Source organism: Ceratotherium simum, chromosome 3 (genome assembly GCF_057802395.1).
Source record: "Ceratotherium simum simum isolate JZ-2026a chromosome 3, ASM5780239v1, whole genome shotgun sequence".
Taxonomy (NCBI): domain Eukaryota; kingdom Metazoa; phylum Chordata; class Mammalia; order Perissodactyla; family Rhinocerotidae; genus Ceratotherium; species Ceratotherium simum.
The window spans coordinates 74,254,865-74,281,226 of NC_141902.1; the positions used below are offsets into that span (position 1 = coordinate 74,254,865).

The following is a 26,362-nucleotide window of genomic DNA, read 5'->3' on the forward strand; positions in this document are numbered from 1 at the left end:
TCTTTTTCATCCACTTTGTATTTTAGGTCTTCTTGTCATTATTTGGCATCTTTTCCAAGGCATATGTAATTTTCTTAACATACTTTTTAACTATCTTAAAGATTAGAGGGCTAATCCTCCACTCTGCAAATTTCAGTCATGACAGAGAGAGAGAAAGAAACAGAGAGAGAGAGTGACAGAGATTGAGACTCAGTATAGAAGAATTCTCCATTCTAATCTGATTAAGAGAGTCTGTTTGCTGTGCTGAAGTATAAGAAAACAAACGCTCCCCATCTCAGTCCATTTGGTGAAAAGAGAGCAAACCCTGAGATGCAATTTTCTCACAATGTGCTTCATCATGCATGAGTGGCTGTACTCCTGGGACCCTGCAGTTGGAGTAAAACTCATTTCCCATCAGGAACTCAGCTTTACAAGCAAGCTATTTCTGCATCTTGGCAATTTTCTTCAATTTGAAGAGTATTCAGATGCCTTATTGATAATTCAGTGTTGAGTACCTCTGTGTGAGGGACGAGAGCTGCATCTATATCATCTAACAAACTAATGTCCCGCCTGCTACCTGAACTACATCTGCTCACGTATCCAGTGCTGTTGTTATTGTTACTTATCCTGGCCTATCATAGACTGGCTTATAATTAGTCTTAATTGGATTTAGGCTTTTCAGTATTTATATTGAAAATTTTTTTGGATGCAAATGACTGACTTTGTAGTGTCACTTGATGCATTTGTGGTGAGAAGTGAATGTCTTTATGAATAAACATCTTGGAAAGTTGCACTGGTGGTAGGTCAGTGTCCAGGTCCCAGACGGAGCGGGCCCCGCTGTGCATCTCACTTCCGCACTACATCGCCGTCATGTTTTCTGAGGGCTAAGCTTTCAGAAGGTGAGGGATGTGAGTTCACGTCAAGTGCTACATAATGGAAGCCTCTGGGGATATTTGGCATGGAAAACAAAAGGCTCAGGGGTAAGATGATGATTTCCCAGTAGTTGAAGGCCTATCCTAGGAAGTTAAATGGATTCTGTGTAGCTGGAGGGTGCAACTCCCACTGGGTTGATGAAAGTTTCAGGAAGGCAAATTTGGGATCTAAGTAAGGAAGCAGCTCCTATTCCAACAGTCTGAACACATAGTGAGTGCCTTGGAGAGTGTAGATTCTGTTACCGGGACGTTTGAACCAAAGTGGGGGATGGGCAGGAAGATCTGTTTTAAGATTTCCTCAGAGTGTGTGAGGCCCCTCCCCCTTGGAGAATCTATAGTTAAAACATTTGCGTGGAAGAAGGGATTCTCCCAATTTTTTTGTGCAAAAGGTTTTATTTAAGTCAAGATGCAAATATGGGGGAAGAGTGAGCCATGCAAAGTCCTGAAAGTATGTTCCCTCAGAGGGCACACAAGCCCTGGGCACAGCATGCTGGTCTGAGCCACAGTCAGAAGGCCAGTGGGTCTGGGCTGGGTGAGCGAGGGAGAGGGAGTGTACATACTTACAATGCACACAGGGGCCAGTCCTGTAGATTCTTAGGGTCCTTGTAAGGAGTTTGGACTTGTTTTGCTAATTGCGTTGGGAAACATTTGAGGGTTTTAAGCAGAGAAGTGGCGGTGGTAAGATGTGTGTTTTATTAATGATCACCATAGCTGCCAGGTGAAAATGGAATGTAAGGAAGTCAGAGGGAAGGGAGGAGACAGAAGGTGTGACCACCATGATCCAGGGAGGGAGGATAGCAGATGGGACTGGGGAGGTGGCATTAGTTTTGAGGAGCAGTCATCCCCATAGCTTTGGTCTATTTGTCTAATGTCAAATATTGAGTGTCTGCCTTTGGTTGTATTATATGTTCAAATCAAAAAGTCCGTTATATTGATAGGGTATTTTTCTCTAGGTGTGAGTTTTAATTGGCCTTCCTGATAAAGTTGACCTAATCCTTTAGAAGACTCCTTGGTGCTACGAGTAACATCAGACTTTATTGTCCTATTTACTCGTTGTCAAGAAGCATTGAGTGATTACCAAGTGAACATGAACACTGTGCTAAGAGCTGGGCTTGGAGTTAAAATCCAGCTGATGACCATTCCTCTTTCTAATGAGACCACTGCACAAATCTCTAAGGGTCAAGGATGTCCCAACAAAAGGCATTTCTAAGGATAGCAAACCTCATGGCCAGGAACACCTAATGAAACCATCCAAAAAAGCCGAGAACACTACTTTGCTCTGAGAGTTTCTGATGTTATTAAACATCATTTGGTTAGATTCACGCCCAGTGTTTTAACTTTTCAGTAGCTTTTGAGAGGTGTTGCCATTCTAGAATTCTTCATACTTGAGTACTCATTTTTTCTTACAACCGTCTTATTCAGTGCTATTAATATATGTTTTAAATTCATTTCTGTGCAATGTCCAGGCCAGCTCTACAGTTCGGCTTTGCAAACAGCTCTGGTCAAAGCCCTCAGCCTCCCCAGTTTCCCTACTTTTCAACAGCAGCCTCATTCAAATCAAACAGCAGAGGTAACACAAGAATATTCAAAAGTTGGTTCTTTGATGACGCTTCTCTCATAGACATGTACATCAAACAAATCTGCAGTCGTGCGTCCCTTAACAACAGGGAAATGTTCTCAGAAATGCGTCATTAGGCGATTTCATCATTGTGCAAACATCATAGGATATACTTACACAACCCTAGATGGTATAGCCTACTACACATCTAGGCTATATGGTACTAATGCTATGAGACCACCGTCCGTCGTTGACCAAAACATTGTTATGTGGTGCAAAACTGTGTTTCAAATATGGGCAAGCTGTTACTTATGTTTTATTAGTGACAGTTTCTTTAGCCTTGCATGTAGACAAAATGATAATGTTTCATTTCCACTATGTCCTTGCTTCTCTCTCCTGGCAGATGGCTACACCACAGATGACATTGAATTTTACTGGCGCGGTGGTGATAAGGCTGTCACCGGAGTGGAGAGGATTGAGCTCCCACAATTCTCCATCGTGGAGCATCGTCTGGTCTCGAGGAATGTCGTCTTTGCCACAGGTGGGTCCTGCATCCACTCATGCTCCCTGGAGGGACACTGGCTGCCTGGGCTGTGATGTTCTACTTATGAAATACCCTGCAACTGACTCACAGTGCTGGGTCATTCAAAGAAGTACTGTTATCAATAATTCATAGTCTTAGGTACCCCTTTTCTCTGTATCTAAAGGGGATCAATAAGCTTTGATGGGTAGGAAGGATCACCTGACAAGGAGATGCTTTCTGGGGCTGGTTACTGGGAAGTTAAAAGACTGAGGGTGAATTTAACTAACTGATGTTTGATAACGTAAGCAACTCTCATCGGGGCAGATAAGAGACCACTGATGGCCTTGAGGCAGGAAGGAAGGGGAGAGGAGAAGATCCGAGGAGTAGATGCTGTTCTCTCAGAAGTAAGAGACCGTCTGTCCACTTCTGGGCCAGCAGTCAGCCTTGGTGGTCCAGGAACTTGGGCCACCTACAGTTAGTGATGCCTCTTCAGACACAGTCATCTGTTCCTAATATTATCTGGTTAAGATTGCCCCGGCCTGGGTTTCATTGTCATCTTTGTTTCAACAGTCCAAAGACTGAGATGGTATCTTTTGCTCTCCTGTCTGTCCTTGCTGAGCTTTTATTAAATTACAACCATGTGTATTTTGCAATGTGTAGCGCTTTCTCAGTATACTTATTGACTGCTGCATATTGTAATTGAGATAATAAACGAAAGTGCTTTGTAACCTGTAAGGTATGATAAAGTCCACAAACTCTGGGTAGAAAATGCTAAATGAAGGGACCTCCCACCTCAGCTTTTTCCTGATAATAGAGCTGAAACATCAACGAGTGGGTGGGAAATAGCCCCCGTCTTGTGATGGCACTCATGAATCGGGAAGGCCTCCTCTCTCTGCCTGTTGCCTCTGGCTTAAACGTCTGTGACCCACAGCCACCTGCATCCCTTTACCTGGTGACCTCCTACTCTTCCTTTAACTTAATCTAGACGCTGCTTCCTCTGGGAAGGCTCTTTGACCCTGCTCTGCTCACACACTGTCTCCCTAGGCTGGGTTAAGTGGCTGTTCTGTGTTCCCACAGCACTGCACTGATTGCCATCTAGCTCTGCTGTGCCTGCATCCTCAAGAATATATCTCCCTTAGGAGGGACCTGTCTCACTCATGGCTTACCCCTCTCCGTCCCCACCTTGTGGACTGCCTAACACATCCCAGGCATGCAGCAGTAGTCACTGAGCAAGTGAACAATGAGTCAAGCACCATATTCCCTCCTCTCCACCCTGGCCTCTAAGAGCCAATGGACAAAAGCCCAAATGTTTAAGGTCCGTTTTCATGCAGTGCCACTTTATCCGCTCTTGCAAGGTGCCCTGCAAATGCCCCTGCAGTCTCTAGAGAGGTTGCAGGGTACTCACCTTGGGTGGGCAGTGAGATCCAGCAGGAACATGGGCTTCTCATTAAGGAATAACTTCCACAACCAAGAAAATTGCCCTGTGATGCACTAAATAAAATGATTTATTGCTTTTAAAACCGAGATCAAGCTGTTCCACGCTCCAAGTGTTATGAGCAAAAGGTCTGCTCGGAACACAGGGGTAGCATTCCCTCAGTGGAATAATCCTGCCCATGCCTGCCTTTGTCTAGAAAATTGGTTATGGCCAGTGGGGTGCTGCCATGAGGATCTCTTATTGCATTTTCATTCAGCCTCATCAGAAAGCCTAATGAGGTGTTTGTGGAGGGTGCAGTGCTTCCACGGCAAACTGCAACCACTTAGAATGGTCTTCCTGAATCCTCTAGCTCAAAACCACTCAGGGGCACTTTTTTTTTCAGATGTCGTCTTTGTCTTTATTTTAAGTATGTGTATGGTAGAACATATCCTAATCACATCTGGAGAAAATATACACTACAGGTATGGGGGAGAATATTTAAACTATGAGTAGAGCCATCAGGCCATCAGAATGCAATTCATGTCTTCTTTCCAGTGCTACCAAGTTTCTGCATTTGCAGGGGGTAGCCAGGGCTCCATATCCATCAGTTATGAACCTCCCATCCTTCAAAGAGCTTGCACTTTAAAATTATTCTAGTTTACCTATTTATGTAGAAACGTCATAAGCCACATTGTTTAAAATTATTTTAAAATTAAATATTATACTAATTTATTTTTTTTTTCCACAAGTATTCTGAATTAATGAGATTTCAATCAGTAAACTGGGTTGGGGGACTCTCTAGCCTGGGAAAGAATTCTCAGAAAAGAGATTAGGAAAGAACAAACACGCCAGAGGTTTATTTGGACCAGGCAGACAGAATACATGTTGAAGATTCCATGTGGTTCCATCCAGCGGGGTGTGAACACAGAGCTGCCACACCGGAGTCTGCAGGACAGTGGGTGGAGGCAGGTCGGGACCCTGGGGAGGTGAACGAAGCATTTAGGATGTAAAAAGGCCCTGGGGTCAGAGGGAAACAGAGAGTGTCTTGTCCCATGGGATTTCTCACTGGGCTTTCACGGTTTCAGCAGTGTTCCCCAGATGACGTCTTGGAGTCTCTTACTTAGAGGGGTGTTTAGCGGGAAGTAAGCCACAGTAAGAGACCTTGCTTAGATATGTTCAAGAAACAGTATGTACAGGCTTTAAAAACACAGACTCTGGAGCCAGATCACCAGAACTTAAGTCTTAACTGAAACATCCTAGTCGTATGACTCAGGGCAAGTTATTTAACCTCTCTGAAAAACAGGGATAGTAATAATATCTATTTGATAGGGTTGTTGAGAGCATTATGTGAGTTAGTGTAAATAAAGAGGCTAGAATAGTGCCTGGCCCATGGTAAGCCCTGATAGCTCTCATTAATTAAAATGTGTGGGACCAGGAATGAGGCATATTTTAAGGAGTCTGAGAATAGATACTCTGGTGGCTCACCAGAGCTTTGTATATTAGAAAATCTATGACATTATTCTCCTGGACTATCGGTCATGACGTGACTGACTCGTCATTGCTTGTCTGAGTGTTTCATAAGAGTAGGGATTGTTTGGGTTCGTATTTGTCTCCCTAATACATATCCCAGAGCTTAGTTCACCCAATAGTTTGAAAAGCGAATGATTATTAAATGAGAGGTGAAATCTGACCATCATTACTACATATGTATTCACCCCTAATCAAATGGATCATTTCTGCAAAAGAGACACTTTAAAAATTAATGAAATTATATATTCATATATTTAATGTACTAAAATATTATGTGTTAAAAGAAAAATCCACATAAAACCTCTTTGTACCTGGGGAGGAAATTAGGTATAACTTTGCCCAGAAAGAAGAGCTGTGTCCGTAAGTGTGCTTTAAAGACAACAAAGAAGGACTGTCTTAGTTTAACAAATAATTATTCAGTTCCTACCATGATTCAGCAAATAGATTTTGGAAAAAATATTCAACCTCTTTAAACTCAAAAGAAAATGAAGCAAGACCACATTACTCTAACTTAACTTCCAACCATAATGACATGCTATATTATAGTTTATAGCACCATGTTTTAAACATCTTTTTTTTTTTTGTGAGGAAGATCAGCCTTGAGCTAACATCCATGCCAATCCTCCTCTTTTTTGCTGAGGAAGACTGGCTCTGAGCTAACATCTATTGCCAATCCTCTGCCTTTTTTTCCCTTTTTCTCCCCAAAGCCCCAGTAGATAGTTGTATGTCATAGTTGCACATCCTTCTAGTTGCTGTATGTGGGATGCTGCCTCAGCATGGCCTGACAAGCGGTGGGTCGGTGCACGCCCGGATCCGAACCCCGGGCCGGCCAGTAGTGGAGAGTGTGCACTTAACCGCTAAGCCATGGCGCTGTCCCCTAAATATTTTTTACTAATGTTCCTTGGAGACTAGTAGTTGACAAATACATTAGCCCAAGTTACAGTATGGGAAAACTGAAGCTCAAGGATGATAATGATTTGACCAAATTTACATAGTAAAGCTAGAAAGGACAAAGATTAATCCCCAAGGTTCCTGACAAATAGGAACCCCTGATATATTTTTTGACAAAGATTTAAAAGACTAGTTTTTTTAAGCTTTATTTTAGATGATCATTTTCCATGCTTGTACATGTTAATGTTATAAGGGTTCTTAGAAAATATGTCAATAGTTGGGATGACAAACAATGTCTCCTGTGCCTGCCTGTTCACTCCCTCCTTTACATTCCTCTATTAATGAGTGTTCTTGATGAGCAATGGTTTTATGCAAGTTTCTAAAAACTGACATTGGGATTGGAGGCCTCCAAAAGCCTAATCCAGGGACCTAGAATTGCTTAATCCAACACCCGGAAATCCTCAGTGGCAAGAAATGCGCCTCAGCCTTGCAATCCATGCTGCATTTTGCTGCCAGATTAGTAGCCGTGCAACACTGTTTTCGCTGAGCCATTACCAGCTCCAAACCCTGTGATGACTTCCCTTTGCCCGCAGCATGGACTTCAGGCTCCTTCAGCTCGCATCCAAATCTAGCTCCTACCTCTCCTCTTCAGTTTAACCCACAAGTGTCCCCAACACAAAGCCTTTGTTTTAGTTGCTGCGTTTAACTCTTTTTCTCTCCTCCAATCTTGCATTCCTGCATTTTGCCTGAAGACTTTTGCTCCTGTTATAGCCTCCATTTGATATGTTTTTTTCCTCTTTTTTCTATCCACATCCAGTACATTCATCAACGGACAGTTGAAACACCAGCACCTCTGTTTGGCCTTCCTTGAGCATCTCTGCCAATTATCTTTTCCTTTAGAAAGCTTTGAATCACACACTGACTCTGTCGTCTTTATCAGCTGTCATATATTATTACTCTCACTCTCATATGTATCGGACATTCAATAACTATCTTTTGAATTAATTTATTTGTTCATAAGCGTGTGCTCAGGATTCCCACAAAATGCTGAAACCGCAAATACAGATTCTCCTTGAAAGTCAAACAGAGAAAAGAAAAAAGAAAATTTTCATTAGGCTCCTTGTATATCATTCACTATTTAAATCTTCTGGATTTCTTGGAAAGTCCTGGATCTATTACCAATACTCTTTCTTGATCCAGAACTATATTTTTTAATGAAAGAGTTTATAAAGTGAATACTCAGATTATTCTTCGACACCTACAATCTATAGGATTAAGCCAAACCTGAAAACATGTGTGAATAAGGCTTTCTCAGAAAAAGACAGGAGGTCAGATTAAAAGAGAAACAATGCAACAGGGATTCTCCCTCCTCAGCTTGCTGTTACCTATATGTGGGACTACGTGCTCTTTCACTTACGCTTTAACCATTTAAATAAAGTCTATTTTTACCATAGTCAATAGGTTTACTTAATGGGTGATCTAGTCCTCTAGAATTCACTAGGGATATATGGTTGAGTTTCAGGAAATACTAAAAATGTATTTTTAAAATAAGTGCAAACTTAGATTAGTCTTTGAAATTCTTTAGATTGAAACCTGAAAAGATATTGGCCATCTGTATAAGCTTTGGGAATAGTGTAAGAAATTTTTACTGAATTTAACTTTTAAACCTGTTTTAGATAGACAATCTGTAATCAATTAAAAGTTGGGGTCTAAAAATTTCTCTCAAAAATATTTAAGAAAGCTAATATATCGTTTTCTAATTATTCAAATTAAACCAGTGATTCAAGCAGGAATCTCAGTAAAGATTTTCCTTCTTTTATCTAATTTCTGTTTAATTAAACATAATAAATATACATGCATTACTAAAGTATTTGGAATGTGCCAAAAATACCTAGTTGAATGTCCTTAAAGTGAACAGTTCACAATTCATCAAAAAATATGTGACAATTTTAAGTAAATTGTCAAACCTTAGTTGGTGGACCTTCTAATAGGCTGTAATTAATTAAAGAAGACACTCCTAGGAAAGTTTAGAATTTTTCTCATGCATTATTTCTTTATACAGAGACTTACAGATTTTATGACTTTAATGGTAATTTTATAATGTTTCTGGATGTGCACATACAGAAAAATGTTAAAAATATAAATGTAGAGCTAAGTGAATTACCATAAAGTGAATAATCATCTAACTGCCATCAGATTGAAAAGTAGAATGTCTGTGGCACCCCAAAATCCCTGCTACGACCCCTCCTAGTTTCCTCACCTCCCTCCTTCCCAAAGGAAACCGCTATCCTATCACACTAAAGTTAATTTTTGCCTATTTTTGAACCTTATTTAATGGGATAATAGAGAATTGTTTTGTTTGTTTGATTGTTTTTAATTGGATTATTTTGCAACTGCCTTCTTTTAACTCAATATTATCTTTATGAAATCTGTGTCATTGTGGTTCATTTCTTTTCCTTGTTATACCACTGTGTAAATACATCACAATTTATTTATTCCCTCTACTGCAGGTGGACATTTATGAGTAATGCTACTATGAACATTCTTTTACTTGTTTTTTGTGAATATCTGCACACATTAATGTTGAGTATATGTCTAGAACTGGAATTGTCAATGTTCAAGCTTTATTGATTATGACAGACTTTTCCAAAGGGGTTATACCAATTTGCACTCATACCAATAATGCATGAGGGTTCCTTTTGCCCCACATCCTTGCTAACATTTCACGTGGATGTCACCTGCTGGGTGTTGGATGATATCTCATGGTTTTAACTTCCATTTCTCTGAGTAGTAGTGAGATTGAGCACCTTTCCGTACTAGCTATTTGGAGATCCTCTTTTGTGAATTATCTGTGCAAATCTCTTTTATGAATTGTCTGTCGTTTATTTATTGGAATTATGTATACATTGTGGATGCAAGCTTATTACAGGTTATAATGTGTTACAAAAATGTCCTTTTTACATTGAGACCTACAATGCCACGTGGAATTAATTTTTTGTGAATGGTGTGAAGTATGGGTCAGGTTTCATTATTTTCCTCAGCACCATTGCTCTGCAGCAACACCTTGTCATAAACTGTTTGTATGTGCACGGGTCTGCTTTTGGACTTTCTATTCTGTGCCTTGGGTTTACTTATTCATCTTTGTACCTTTACCTCATTGGTTAGTTACTGTAGCTTTAAGTAGAGCAGATCCTTCCTCTATTTCTTTTTATTTACTGTTGGCTTGATTATTTTTGGCCTTTTACATTTATATATAAATTTTATATCATTATAATCATCTCCTGGTCACAAATTTCTTACAGTTTTTTTTTTAAATCTGTATATAACTTTATATCAAATTTGTTCTTGTAGGATATTTTGCTTATTATGGAAATTTAGATTGGCATTTTTTTCCTTTTCTGTTTGAAGATATTATTTCATTGTCTCTGACTTCCATTGTTTCTATTTATTTGTTGGTCTAATTGGTGCTATTTTCAAATTAATCTATTTTTCCTCCCTGTCTAGATGCTTATATGATTTTCCCCTTTGTTTTTGGTTTCACTGGCATTTATGATGTACCAAGATGAGGTTTTCTCTGTAATTATTCTCTTCAAAAAGCTCTTCTTGAATCTTTGGCTTGAGATCTTTCAGCCATTTCGAAGCGTTGTCAGGCATCATTGCTTTTGCTCCATTCTCTCTCCCCTCTTCCTCTTCTAGGATTCCAATTCCAATTCTAACAATTCCAATATTAGGTCTTCTAACCATATCTTCTATATATCACACTGTCCTTTCTGTATTTTTCATTTTATTTTCTCTTCGTGCTTCACTCTGGAAATTTTCTTCTGATTTATCTTTCAGTTCAACTGTTCTCTCTTTATCTGTGTCTAATCTGCTATTATTATCCATGGAAATATTGTAGATATTTTCTTTCTTCAAAGAGGATATGTGCTTGCTTCTGGTGGGCAGCTAAAGGCATTAGTAATCCAGGACAAACTTCATCTAATTTCTGGGATTTGGGTAATTCTGGGTTCAGATTCAGATCTTGTTCGTGCTTGAGGCCTTCTGGTTTATCTTTGCATTTTTGGCAGAGCTCTTTAGAATCCTAGCCCTCAGATATGAGTTTAATAAAGCTTCTCTACTCCGTCTCTGTCTCCAGTTTTTGGCCCCTTAGTCCCATGAGTCTGTCAAATGTTCTGCTTAGCTTCTCTTTCTCTTCTAGAAACTGCAGCTACCTGAAACATGGGGCTCACTTCTCTCAATTTCTTTTTCTCCCAGATCTTGGCCCAGATTTTTACTAGCTTCAGTGCCTTTAAGGAGATGTATTCAAATTTTGTCTGTCTTTCTCTAGTTGTTTCCAGTGGGATGATTACCTATTCTGTAATACCCCCCTCCTTTTTATTTTTCAGAAAAGTTTATGGTTGTTTAAATATTTAATTCTTAGTTTGGACTACTAATACATGAGAGTAAAAAAGAAGAAAATTTGGAATATATTTTTTTATAATCACATTTTGGAAAATGTAAATCATTTAACTCTGTATTTTTCTGATAATATTATATAGAGGAAGCACTTGTCCAGAATAGTATGCTATTGAGGAGAGTGCTGTAAAGCTTAAGGTCTGGAGATTTAAGTCCTTGGTTGTAACAATAGCAAGCTGTGAAAATGTGAACAAAGCAGTTGACTAGCAGATGGGTAAGGAGATAAGGTTAAAAGAAATGCTGAATTAAATTTATTTCAACGAATATATCCAGCTAACATTCAAAGAGTCCCTTAAATATCACCCTGGACAGAAGATCGCCAGATTGGAACATCAGCTTTTGTATTGGTCTTGAATGTAAATTCTGCTGACCAGCAAAATTTGAGATGTATAGTTTTTGCCAAATCTGAAATTTACTCCTAACTTTTTAGTTTTTTTTGAGCTAAAAAACTGAGATTTTTGCTAGCTCCATGGAGAACAGATTATTTAATATGCTGCTTTAATTATATTATGTTTTTATTTCTCTTCCTTTTTTTCTGGAGTACACTTGGACTGATATATTCTAACTTTATTTCAAAATACTTCCACCAAGATTAGATGAAAGAAAGAGAAGGATCCAAAAATGAATGAGGATGAAACATTTCCATTAAGAAATGTGAATTTTCTGTTGTTCAAAATCACTTTTCAAAATACCATTTTGCTTTTCATTAATGATTACGACAAATTGCAAGTTTTTCAAGTCTGCATGTCTCATTTTTAATACATGACTTAATTTTCTCTAGAGATTATTTGTGAACTCCAAGCTTTAGTTTTTTCCTACACTAAAGCCCTATGATCAAATTATTGCCCAGTGGGTCTATAAATAACACCTACTATAGGTCTAAAGAAGATATTAAGTGAAATGTTAAAAGAAGGAATTACCATCTGCATCTCATTTATAATTTAACTTAATCTTAAATTCCAGAGACAAATTCCCATTCTTTTTTCCCCCATTGACTCTGTTAGAAGGATTCTTAGAGACAATTAACCTGTGCTTCCTAGCCAAATACTACCCCTAATCCCTCAGTCCAAAATGGCAGGACCAGAGCAAGATTATTCTCAGTGCCAAAGGAGAGCTTAACTAACATAGCTTGTTGCTATGAAATCATTTTCCTTTAAGGTCTTCTGATCTATGAAATGTGTCTCTCTACAGAAGTCATATTTCTTCAGAATTCATTGCCCCACAAGTCCTTTGCAAAAATAATTCTTGTCTACCTTCATTTTTTGTAATTACTTTTAAGACTTCCAGTATGATTTTTAAAATATGCAAAATGGTAAAAACTCTTAGATTACAGAATCCTGAGCACAGAGGGCACCACAGAGAGAGAAAATGGAAAGGAATTTATTGAGCATGCCTTTGGGACCATCAGATAGTATGTTTGGTACTTGATATGAATTAAGCCATCTAATTTCCAGTAAAATACATGTAGTAGGTATTCTTTTTCTTTATAACAGATTTATTGAGATATAATTCACATACCATACAATTCACTCATTTAAAGTGTACAATTCAGTGATTTTTAGTATATTTACAGAGTTGTATACTCATGACCACAATCAATTTCAGAATATTTTCATCACCCCATAAAGAAACCCTATACCCATCAGCAGTCATTCCACGTTTCCCCCAACGTGCCTCCCCTAACCCTAGGCAACCACTACTCTAATTTCTGTTTCTATGAATTTGCCTCTTCTGTACATTTCATATAAATGGAATCATATAATATATGGTTATTTGTGACTGGCTTCTTTCACTTAGCATGATGTTTTTAAGGTTCATCCAAGTTGTGACATGTATCAATACTTTGTTCCTTTTTATTGCTGAATAATATTCCATTGTATGACTATATCACATTTTGTTTATCCATTCATTAGTTGATGGTCATTGGGTTGTTTCCACCTTCTGGCTATTAGGAATAAGGCTAATATGAATATTTGTGTACAAGTTTTCCTGTGGACATATGTTCTCATTTCTCTAAGGTATGTACTTAGGAGTGGAATTGCTGGGTCATATGGTAACTATGTTTAACCTTTTGAGGAACTGCCAAATGGTTTTCCAAAGTGGGGGCACCATTTAACATTCTCACAAGCAGTACATAGTACATGAGTGTTCTAATTTTCCACATCCTCATCAATGCTTGTTATTGTCTGTCTTTTTGATTGTAGCCTTTCTAGTGGGTATGAGGGTAGGAAGGGGTATCTCATTGTGGTTTTGATTTACATTCCCCTATTGAGTACTGATGTTGAGTATCTTTTCATGTGCTCATTATTGGACACTTGTCCTATCTTCTTTGAAGAAATGTCTATTCAAAGCCTTTGCCAATTTTTAAATTAGGTTGTTTTTGTTTTTTGTAAATGTTCTTTTTATATTCTAAATACAAGTCCCTTATCAGATATATGATTTGCAAACATTTTCTCCCATTCTGTGGGTTGTCTTTTCATTTTCTTAATGGTTTCCTTTGTGGCATAATAATTTTTAATTTTGATGAAGTTTTGATGAACTATTTTTTCTTTTGTCACTTGTGATATTCTTGCCCTGGTAACTGATGGTCTGAGAGGATAGTTTCCCAAAAGAATATCTGAAATAAATGACGAGGCTAAACCTGGATCGTGCAGACACCCCTGCTCTTTGCTCCAGTCACGTAATACAACCTTCTGGTTTTACTGTGGAGGATCAGAAAGAGAACAATTGCCTGGTTGAGACAGTCTTTGAAAAAGATTTTTTGAGCTCCAGTCCTGTTTTTCTTCTTCACTCTCCTATTTCCTATATCTCCTTTCTTTCATGGATTTTTTGAACATATAATAATTAAGATGACAAGTAATGGGAGTGAGAAAATTAATAATGCTATTTTGAATTTTAGGTTGTATTATAAAGTAAAAAGGTAGATTATAAATGAATGAAACAGCATGATAAAGACCCCGAAGAGCAGCACTGAGCTCACAGAGCTTCTTAGGCAATGGTGGGAGAGCCCCCCACAGTGGCCATCTTGAAGGGAGAGAGGCACATGTACATAGGTCGGCTCTGCTGTGGTTGCTAAAATTTCAGCTTGTTACTTGATAGATACATTTGAGTGGCTCTTATCACTCCACAAAGGTGACGTGATACTCTCTGTCCACATTTTTTACGAGGTCTCCAACAATATTAATGCCTTAGAGAGCAATATTAATTTAGGCTGGATGAGAGATCCGGAGCCTTGTTTCTGGCCATAACTTTTAGTGCATCTGAGGAGAAAGAGTTGAGATCAGCATCTTCAATAGATAGTTTTGCCAAGGAAGCCCTGAATTGGAATGAAGCACTTGTGTTCAGGGACTGTACCTTTGACTCTTGGCTCAGTGTATACTTGGGAACCGGACCACATCTTCATTGGCACACAGGCTTTAGGGCTTCTGTGCCTTTCTGTTGTAATTTTTAAGCTTCTATTGCTGTTTTGAAGGGTATGTCTTGGTGCAGCTGACTCACTACTTCTCAACTTTAAATTATTAGTCACTAGTTATGATCATTTGTGGAGTTTTCCCCATAGATACAGCATACATCACGGCATTTGTCATGCCAGTGTAAGGACTTTGTCTAACAGAGCTACAAAAAGACTTTTATGCGCTCTTTAAGATGCACATCAAATGGCAAAAGCCTTTACCTAGAAGAGCAGTCTTGACATCTCTGAGGATTCTTGTGTTTATTAACATTCTGAGGTCTCTCTCTCACGGCCTCTTGAAAGGCTTTTCTTCATTTGGCCCTGCTGGGTCCTTTACCTTGAAGGCTCTCCTGCTTCCCTGCCTGGAAAGAATCTTATTCAACCAGGAGTATCTCAGTTCAGATACCATGAAACCTCTCATGCGTCACTAAATCTCATGTCCTAGAATATTTTTGTATTTCCAGAGTAGCCTTTACTTCTGTTTTACCAAGGCCAGTTCTGTATGCGTCTCTCTGACATGGATTAGGAGCTTGTTGAGAGCATAGACTATCCTCCTATTCATCTTTGTTGTCTGCTCCACTCACCATTCCCACCTCTGGGATTATGAGACTGGGATGGGTGGGACATATGGTGAATGCCTAAAAATTTTGTTGATTTGAAGTGGTATTTCACTTTTAAGAAATAGAATGTGTTTACTAAACAAATACATAAGAAAATGGTATATTTTCTCAATTCTGTATTAATGAGTATCTTGGCAAATTTCCAGAGACTAAAGTAGTTTTAAAATCAGATTAGTCTCCTCTTCCTCAAGGTCTCTAATGATCTTCCAAATGTTTGACTATGCAGTCATGTCATTGGCCCCCACGTTGCAGGGGGCAAGGATTCCCAAGAGAGTGTTAGTTATACTTCATTGCCTGGGTATCAATATTTGCCTCTGTTGGGAACAGTTTTCCTGAAGAAGATGTACTTTGGAAAATGTTAAGAAAGTTGACTTGGAAAATGGAAAGTTGGAGAATATGGTAGATTGTGTTATCATTCAAAATATATTTGCTGCTCTTCCCTGGGAGAGAACTAACTTCCCTACTCCAGTGACATTAAGATTGACGATAAGACTTGCTCTGGGCAATGAAATGTGAGGGGAAGTGTGTGTCACTTCTACCACAATGTCCAGCAGTGTCTCAGATAGAGGAAGCTAAGTGGCTGTGTAGTACAAGAAAGAAAAAAAATCTTTGTTGTAAGCTACTGCCATTTGGAGGGCCTTTTGTTGCTGCAGCATAAGCCAATCTATCCTAATGGATAGAAACAACATTCCAAGTACAGTAGATATAGTGGCAAACATCTGAAGCAAGGAGCAGCAAATGATAAGTGATGAGAAAAGCATAAGATTGCCATTAAACTGCAAACTAAGATCCAATACTGAAGTTACCTCTGTAAAGTTGCCATGGGATTTCAAACTAAGATTCAATAAAGATGTTGAATATTTTGAGTATTTAACTTACTAAAGAGTCACATAAATAGATCAAATATACCTATTTTTATTCTTTCAACATACAGATGTATTTGTTGATAACCAAAGATGATTTAGACATTTAGCAGGGCATTACAGTATATGAAAAATACATTACTCCACGAACTCTGCCTTGGGATTTGTACAACTTACTAAGGAAGATCTCACCTTGGTAAATATTAACAATTATAATTTTAATGAGAAAGAAAATAACTCATGAGGGTAATTATGTACATTTGGAGGGAAGAAGAGGAAAAGATTCCTGGAAGGTGTGGCATTTGACCAAGGCCTTGGGGTATGGATAAGGGAAGACATTTCTTGAGGAGGGAACAGTGGGTGTGAATCAGCAGAGGCAGGAAATATGGACAATTATTTTGAGGCAGTGAGGACACTCTTTGGCTAGAAAATATTAAGCTTAATTCAGGGACATGGTGGAAAATAAAACTGAAGTTAATTTGGGAAAACATTTTTTTCCCAAAATAAAATAAAATTCCCAGATGAGTGTTCTGACCTTTATGGAAGCAATGAGCCATAGAAGATTTTGAATATAGGATGAGAGTGTAAGTCCATGCTGTGTTTCCGGAATGTGTGGATGGAGCATAGGGCCAGGGACCTGGAGATGTCACGGCCCACAATGAGCCTCTGACCTAGCTCAATGGTGCATCACACTGAATGATCCACATATACATAGAGTGTAATATAAAACAACAGCATGTATCAAATCTATGTCCAGGGAAGATTTATTCCATTGATGGTGTTGGGAAAATTGGTTAGCTGTTTGTGGAACAAAAATCAATGTACACATTCATTTCAGATCAAACATTGAAATAATCGCCAACCTTCAATATAGGTTTGTGGTTAGATCTCTGTTGTAAACTTTTCTAAGCCTATAAGCAAGTTTTAAAAATAACAAGGAGAAAATGAGATAGATTCAACTACATACAAAAACTTAAGTATTTTATATGTCCCCACTCAAACCCATAACAAGTTTTAAAACAAACAACTGAGGAAATGTTTGCAGAGAATTCAAGCAAGGATTAGTATCAAAAGAACTTAAATGAATAAGTAAAAATAGCAAAAGGAACAAAAAATGAGAAAAATGAATAAGTAGTGTAATCAGATCATTTATGAGATTAAATACAGAGGAAAAACAGACATTTAGGAAATAATCCATTAAAGAAAGTGATTAAAAGGACAATTTTTTCCCAAGGAAATTAGCAAAAGTTACTTTTAAGAAATATTATGTAATATTGTCATATTTACAAAGTGAGATAGGCACTTCTATAAAGTGCTCATAGTGGCATGTATGCTGGTATGATTTTTTTGCAAAGTAGTTTGGCAATATGTATCAAAAGCCTTAAACATTGGCCTAGCAATTACTCTTTTGCCATAGTCCTCCTAAGGAAATAAGTCTAAATATAGCAAAAAGACTCTACTCAAAGATATTCTTAAGAATATTATTTATAGTTTTGCATAAATGGAAATAACCTAAATTTGCAGCGTCCAGTAAAATGTATTTATAAACTATAGAGTACATGTGTATATTTGATAGAAAATGAGGAAAAATTTAAAATTGTGTTTACAAATAATTTGTAATGAGTATGAAAATGTTTATGCTGTGCTGACAGTATGATATATATGCATTTGATCAGAGCCGTGTAAAGGAAACTATACACACACACACACACCCCCGTACACACCCACAAAAACAATGGGAGGAATTTCCCAGATTGTCAGCCTTTAAGCGTTGGGTCTCTTAGGTCATTTCTTTTCTCATTTATATAATTCTGGCTGAAAATGTGGGTGATGCTAAAGTAGGAGCCTGGAGATAAAAGTCTTTCGTCTTCTACATAGAATTGTCATGAGTGAATCCGATTGCTAAAGAAAAGAATATGGGGACAAAAACAGAAAGAGACATGGAATAAAGTCTGGAAAATGCACGTTTTGGGGGCAGGAGGAGAATAGGAGCCTGTCAGGCTTGGAATAGAAGGAGATCAAGAAAGGCAAGGTCTCCTGAAGCTTAGAGTGCAGCAATCTCAGGAAGAGAGCACAGTCCATCAGTGAGGGTGGGAGGGGAGGAGGCAAGGAAGTTGATGATTAGAGACGGCCACTCGGTTTTCAGTGATTGACCTTCTATCAGCTTCAATAGAATCCAGAAGATCAGAGGCTGAGAGGTTTGAAACCGATGAAGTGGCCTGTTGAAGTGGATGGGAGAAAATGGTGCATACACTTGCCTGGCTCCAAGAAAAACAAAATAGAACAGAAAAGGCAAATATATAACGAAATGTGGCATAATCAGTGGGCCATTTTCTCACTCTGCAGTGGTAGTGGTGGTGGGGTTTCCAGGCTGTGGTGCACGTCAGAAGATTAGCACTGGAATTCACTCGCATACAAGAAACCAGACGAGGTGCTTCTCCGAGGATCTCCTTAATGCCTTTTCTATGGTTGGAGCAGAGCATCTCACGGTACACCACTGCCTTCTGTGAGACTGGACCTGCTTCTGTGCCTCTCCAGCTCTCAGGGCACCCTGAGCTATCCCAGTTGCTCGAGGGTCAATGCCTTAAACATCTATGCTCAGTGTCACTCTAGATGCGCTGATAGTGGACAGCTGGTAAAAAACATTTTGCTCAGTAAAGCCTTGAGCCAAATCTTTCCTATCTATTGTGGAGAAGAAAGGGACGATTAACTGAAAAATAAACAAGATATTTGGCATTATTCTGTTTTCTAAGCTAAAATCTTTCCCGAAGTTTTCCCAAGGATAGTTCTCAGCTGAACACTTAGCCTTAAAAGAGTACCTCGTCATTACCTTATAAGTAGACTGAACATCATTTCTTTCCCAGTTCCTCTGTAAATACTATCAGGCAGACACAAGCAAATTGCACCGTTGTGGACCACCTCTCAGTTCATGGGCTTTTCAAGAGCATGCTGTTGATCCCTGGAAGTCAAAGCCAACTCTTTTGTCTGCCGTGTCTTTTCTCCAGTGTAATCCTTGTCTGTTTACCGTAGGTGCCTACCCACGGCTCTCACTGAGCTTTCGGTTGAAGAGAAACATTGGATACTTCATTCTCCAGACTTACATGCCCTCTATACTAATTACGATTCTCTCCTGGGTGTCCTTCTGGATCAATTATGATGCATCTGCGGCTAGAGTTGCCCTTGGTATGTGCCACTTTAAAATGATATCTAAAATGTAAAGTAACCATATCATTACAGTATTAAGAGTTCAAAGACTACAGTTCAACTATAATTTTTTGACATCATGACACCAGTCTTGCCCGTATAGTCACTTTTTATCCTGAAACACTAATTTCATGCACGATTCCCTTGATGTGTTAATTTAATTATAAGGCTCAAATGTGAATTTTCATGCCCATGAAAGGGAAAATATGCTTGCCGAATATTTGCGTGATAAAACTATTTTTGACACTAATTTTAAAGCAAGGATTAACATCTCCTGTTCAAAATTATTCTGTGGCCCAGGAAGAAGACTTGATTAATTGTGCGCTCTTCTTTTTTAAGTCAGAAAAATAGTCAAATATTATAGCATATAATTGGAATTACTCAATTTAATGAGCATTAAAACCTGTGATTAGATTCTGAATGATTCCCAAGAGCTCTATTGATCTTTTCTGGACATTAGTCATTTGACAGCTGTATTATTAGCTGATGTACAATATATATTATAGGTTCAAATAATATTTCTAATATTGTTTTATTACTAAGGGAAGGCTTATATTTTCAGAAACATTATTCTCTACTAGGCTAATTATTATAAAACTGCATGGACAAAATAATCATTTAAATACATTTTAGGTAAGTACAGAGCTGAAGAGCAACTATCCGGTCCATCCCTTCTTTGGGTAGGGTTGAATTTTATTCCTAAAAGTGAAATTATCAATAATACTTTTTAAAATTGATGGAAAAGAATTATTAACACATTTGCTGGTAAATTAGCTTAGAGATAAGCATAAGAATTCAGGGTTAAGATTATCCCTCTTTCTTCCTTTTTCTGTTTACCGTCTTTTCCCAGAACTTGAAATTGATTAACATTTTTTTCTAGGAGAAGGTGTGTACATGTGTGTATGTGGATGTCTGGTTTAGACCCACAGGTACGTGACTTGCAGAGCTACAGTTAAGATTAGATTTTTTCTCCCAGGAAATAACATATAACAATGGTTTAAGAAAATCAGATGGCTATTCCTAAAGGTGTTAGGTGAATAAAAAAGCACTTTGAGAGAAGAAAGTATCAAAAAACTGAAAGTGCTGTATTAATTGTTATGTATTTCTAATGAGTACGGTAAGAAAAGAGTCTCTCAAAAATATCTCCGGGATTTGTCTACAGCCTGCAGAGGTTACCCTATAATGTCAGTCCTTTCTGTAGGTTTTTTTTTTTTTTAACGTTTCTAGATTACTCTTTGTTAAGCTATTTTATCTTCTTCTCACCCGGAAAAGTCAGAGCTAAAACGAATTTGCAGGGGCAGATCCAAATTTTGCAGAGCTGTTAACTTATACAATTTCAGGAGCTCTCTTTAAGAAAAAGAATATAAAATATGCAAATACAAAATTTCTGGGACCCTCTCCCCAAGCATGGAAGAGGCCTATGCAAGTGGAGACCTGAAGCTTAAGCTTCGTGAGCTTTACAGTGAATTGGCCCCAGAGAATTTGTCGTTATTCGGATCATTACAGAAATATGAATACCAAAGAACTATAATTATCTGGCATCCATAGGAGTGAGCTGTACTGAAAATGTGAATTTCTAAATTTTCTGGATATACAAATTCCATAACTCCTTAATTGTGAGACTATTTTCCACAATATTAAATAGATAATCTAACTGAAGTGGGTTGTAGTCAACTCAACCTCATTACAGTATATGAAATTAGATTTCACTTTTTCTTAATATTATTACTATAAACCTAAATCATCCTGCTGTGGCTTCTCTGGGACAAACGAATGGTCTGCTCAGAGTTACTAAGGCTTTGCCACTGGAGAACTGCCAGGTTCTATTGATGTCAGAAGGCTGGGAGGCAGGTGTGAGTGCAGAGGCAGAAGTGAATGGGCATTGATCAGTGTTAGGGTCAACCTGAGGCCTGGAGGTCTACAAGGCAGCTGTGATCTTAGGGCCATAGTGGCTAAGCAGACAGCAGTCCAACAGGTCCAGCTTTCAGAGTGAGACACCAGCACGCTTCTTCCCTCTGTCCCACCTTCTGCCTATGTACAACATGGTCTCTGAGCCTGGGTCTGCAGAGTTTGGGAAATGTCAGTTGGTTACCTCCAATTGGTTAAGGAAAGTATATCATAGGGTCACCAATGCTCAATAACAACAACACACATTAAGGCTGAGACTTACCAAATACTCAGGTGCCAGGTTCTCTGTGAGGCCATTAATGCAATTACCTTATCTATTAGCACAATAGGCAGTGCCCAGTTTATTGTTATTATTCCCATTTTACGGAGCAGAAAAATGAGGTACAGAGAAGCTATGTAACTAGTACAAAGTCATATAATATTAAGTGTCAGAAGAACGATTTTAACCTAGTTAGCTGACCCCAGGGCATGCCCCACTAACCGCTATAGGTGATTTCTATGATGTCAATAGAGACTTCAAAGAAGAGTTATTTGGTCTATTACATTGTAAAAACCATGGCTTAAAAAAAAAGCTAAGCACGAATTATTTTTAATTATTATTATTGAAGGAGGGATCCCTCAGAACCTTTAAGGTGCTAATGTGCTCTGTGCTCCTTAAGAGGATATGGCCATGGTTTGGAGGGCTTTGATTGGAGAGAACTCCCCCCCGCCCCACTTCCATGTCTTGTCCTGTACCACACCCTTTGAAATGCTTAGAGTGCTGTTTGCATTCATCCTGAATGACTGCACCACAATTAATGCACCTTGTTTCTAAATGAGGTCTTAAAGGTGCAGGCCTGCATAGAGGGGTGCTCAGCAAAGACCTCCATGGAGCACTCTCTCCCTGGCTCAGGGCACCGTTGGACCTAGAGTTATCTGAGGTTGCTTCCCAATTGAAAAGAGAAATGTGGTTCTTCACCCGGTGTGCTGCACAGACACTCTGTACACTTCAGGATTTTATGCTTCTGCTGCCCGGGATCTGACCCCTAGGTCCATTGAACTGTTGGTGTTAGAAGCCACTAAACTGCAAAGTTGGGAGTTGTAATTAGACGGTCTTCCTCAAAACCCTGAAGTCCACTTCTCGGTGAATAATATAATTGGTCCTTCTAAAAGTGAAAATTTATACTAAAATAATTTAGGTCACATCATTTTGATCACAAAGAAGAGGAATAAAATATCTTTTGATTAAATTATGCAAATTATATTTTTATTTCATAGTCATCTTTATAAATGCAGTTTTTAAATTATATTTCATTAACATAATCTACAGGAGAAATAATTTGAGGCTAACAATTAGAAAGACTTGATACCTTGGTAAAGGTACAAAGAACACAGAAGGCACCACTCAGCCATCTCCCATACTGCAGTTGGACGGTGTCCCATTTAAGATTGGAAGTTCAAGGCAAGACTGTCAGGATCTCCTGACAGGAAACTAGAGGCTACTGAAGAATTTGTTTTTCTGTAATGATGACGATAATACAATTATTTGTTGTTAGTGTTAACAATGCCAGTTATCATTTATTAGCTTATCACTATTGCTTTTCAGGCATTGCATTTAGACTTTACAACAGCTTAGACAATGGTTGTGGACCCATCAAGGCTCACTCAGGTCATGCTGCTGGGAAGTGGCAGAGCTGGGCTTTTGGCTTGGTCCATGTGGTTCTACCACGCAGGCTGCAAACCACTACAGTCCACCACTGTCCACAGTATCTAGATAGGATTTAAAATGTCACAAGGAATTAGTGAATACCTTGGCCTTTTAAGCTAAGACTAGAAACACCAGAGCACTCACCACAAAATCTTACTGTGAAGGGAGTGCTGATGGGCCTGAAGCCAGGGTCCATACCCATTTTCCTCGCCGCTGCAGTTACCAGGCTGAGTGCCTGTGACATGTGCTGCTGTCCCTACCCCTGTGTTCTTTTAGCCCGTTTCCTGGGGACATCTACCTGAGTTGTCCATGTCCACCCAAAAAGTCAACTGGAGAGCCAAAGCAATGACTAAAGCAGACCATTCAAACCCATTTGGAAGGAAAAAAAATAAGCTGTGGAAACATTACAAAATTTTTGAATGATGGTGAGAACACCTAATTTTGTAGCATCTGCATGGTGATTTCACATTTATTTGTAAACTGTAATTATCCCATTGCCATTTTCAAATTTAAAAAGTCCCCAGGTGTACATGAATTTTATGTTAAAGGGGAAGCTTAAAATATTCTGACATCTTCGATTTCCGTATATTCCATAAGCAATTGTGGTTTGCAGTTATACCTAAAAATAGTTTCCCCGTTCTTCAGTTCCCTCCTCTGCTTTTAACAGCAATTCAGAGCTGGGTGGAGGGAGAGCATGTGTTAGTGACAGAAGACTGGGCTCTCTTCCCTGCTCTCCAGGTGATCGTGAGCGGGTGGAGCTCTGTGCTCTGGAGGTCTCTCTGTGGGACACAGAGGATGAGGATGTGTGCCTCTAAGGATGGGGTGGGAATCTGGAGGGCATCAAACTGAGATGCTTGCCAAATCCACATTCTCCACTGGAGAGTTGGGTGGGGGGTCTAGGGGGATCAGAGAAGCGCCTCTGGTGGGATCATGTGTAGGGGTGGTCTAGGCTCTGTCCTATATCCTAGGAGGGCTGACCTCTGGGGCCTGCACCGCTTCCTGCCCTCAGTGACATCATTTGTTTTTCAGGTTACTGTGGCTGAAGGACTATGACTAAGGCTCTCCCCTCCAAAAGTCTCCATTTTCGGGGAAGGCCTGATGTAGCAATGAGGAGGAAACATTTCTCTCCTTTGGGTCCTGGAAGACACAGGAATGATCGCATTCAGAGGCACCAGTTGCATGGGTAGAAAAGAGCTGACCCTTTGGAGTTGCCTTGCTTTCTTGAGACTTCTTAATATTTCCTAAGTACTGTCTCCAAGAGAACAAGTCAGCTGCAGTAGTTACTATCCCACCAAGAAGTGAGCAATCCATGCCTTTCCTGCACGTGTGGCTTCACTCACTTCAACAAGCTCTGGTCATGCCACTAGCCAACGTGTACCCTGCTCTCTATGGCTTCAAATCATCCAATACAGAATCTTTGTACAGCAAGAACCAGGCCCATTGCTATGGGATAATTGCAAAATATGGTCCTTACATGTTTTTAGAGACTAAATTAGCTCCATCAGGGGAAAAAAATGAGATTATTCACACAATGCTATCTAAAGAGTTCAACAGAATGACATCAAAAAAAAAAGAGGATCTGGTCAGTTGCCCCAGAGTATGGTGAGAGTCTATACTTTGAATAAAATCATTAGCCCTTGACTTTAGCAAACATATCCTGAGCAGCTCATGTAGACTCTCTTAGTTGAGGAGGGAAATCACTCTGTGAGATAATCTCCCCTCAGGAGCTTCACACAACTGTTCCTTCTCTTTGAGCTCAGGACTGGATCACCTCCTTAATAGTTTTCAAATTCATTGCCTCGTTCCCCTTGCTTCGTAAAGTACTGTAGTAAGAATTGTTTGCTTCAAACAGGCAGGCTCAGTGAGCCCTCACTAATGGCCTTGCCTCTCCAGCCATAGATGACCTTCCTCTTAGATTCTTAGGTTCTTCATAGATTCATTCTTCTTCCCGGAAGCTTCTCATTCAGACACTTGGTGTTTTATGATAAATTCTGGGTTTATTTTCGTTTCTTTCAACTTTCATAAAGAGCACATTCTCCTTTGCCGCCCTTCACATCCCTCCATCCGCTCTCAATTCCGTTCTCTCTGTGGGCCACGGGCAGCAGGGTGGTGTCCGCCCAGGAGTAGAGATGTCAGCTTCCTGACCTGAGGCATGACCTGCTGCCCAAATGACACATTTTATGCTCTATTACGTTCCAAATGCTCAATAATATTCTATCTACTGTCTCCAAGTATTTCAAGCTGTCTGAGGAAGTGCAAAAGGAAAGTGACAAGTGGGGAGCAGGGCAGCGGAGCTCACCCTTCCGTTTCTTTTGTAGGGATCACGACCGTGCTGACGATGACAACTATCAACACGCACCTTCGGGAGACGTTGCCCAAAATCCCCTACGTCAAAGCCATTGACATGTACCTCATGGGCTGCTTTGTCTTTGTGTTTCTGGCCCTTCTGGAGTATGCCTTTGTCAACTACATTTTCTTTGGAAGAGGCCCTCAAAGGCAGAAGAAGCTTGCGGAAAAGACAGCCAAGGCCAAGAATGACCGTTCAAAGAGCGAAAGTAACCGGGTAGGCCCTCCACCATCTTGACGACCTACTCATGCCTTTCATGGACTCCATCTTGTCCCCTGCAGCTCATCAGTCACTACAGTTACTTGCATGACCTTTGAGTAGGAGTTTTTTGGGCTGGTTGATCAGAACTTGAAACGTTTCCTCGTGCAAGTCACGGAGTTTTATGTGATACCAAAATCAGTGCAGAAGCTGGAGAAGCCAAAAGCTTCCCAGTTTCCCATGGAAAAAGCAGAACACGTAGATACCAGAATGAATGAAACTCTGGGGTGTGGGGCCCAAACTTGACAGGTGAAAGTATTTTTCCAAAACGTTGCAATATTCATTTATTGGTAAAATTACAAATTTGATCATCCAGCATGACGTTGTTCTTTGCAGTGCGGGCACGTGCCTCTCTCCTCCACCCTCCAGCTGGTGTAGTCTCCTGGATCAAGGTCCTTAGTGCAAGGCAGGAGCACTGCTCTGGCTGGGGGCTCTTGTAGATTTTCCATGACTCTGGCCCCTGCCAGGTGTGTTCTGCAAAAAGCCAGGGCTGGGCAGTCCTGGATAACAGTGGCCAAGGAGGGTGCTGCTTTAAGAAGCCCCCGGACTGCACACTGGGGAAGAGAGCATAAATTAGGTCCATCCCCTCTAGCCCAGCTCGGCATGCTCTTACATACTTCCAATTACAAGGTAACTTTGCAATTAGATGTTATTTCAGCTTATTTTTTAATAAAAGCAATATGTTATTGGGATTATAAACAATATTTTAATGAAAGCACATTAGAGTTTCTATATAATTTTT

General features: G+C 39.4%; 1 protein-coding gene across 1 annotated transcript in view; it reads left to right on the plus strand.

Annotated features, from left to right (window-relative positions):
- Positions 1–26,362, plus strand: part of GABRB3 (gamma-aminobutyric acid type A receptor subunit beta3) — a 203,505-nt gene that overhangs the window by 168,966 nt on the left and 8,177 nt on the right. Inside the window, 3 exon segments of the mRNA XM_004421910.3 lie at positions 2,873–3,010; positions 19,247–19,399; positions 25,334–25,578. Of these exon segments, the coding sequence (XP_004421967.2) occupies positions 2,873–3,010; positions 19,247–19,399; positions 25,334–25,578 (536 nt within the window).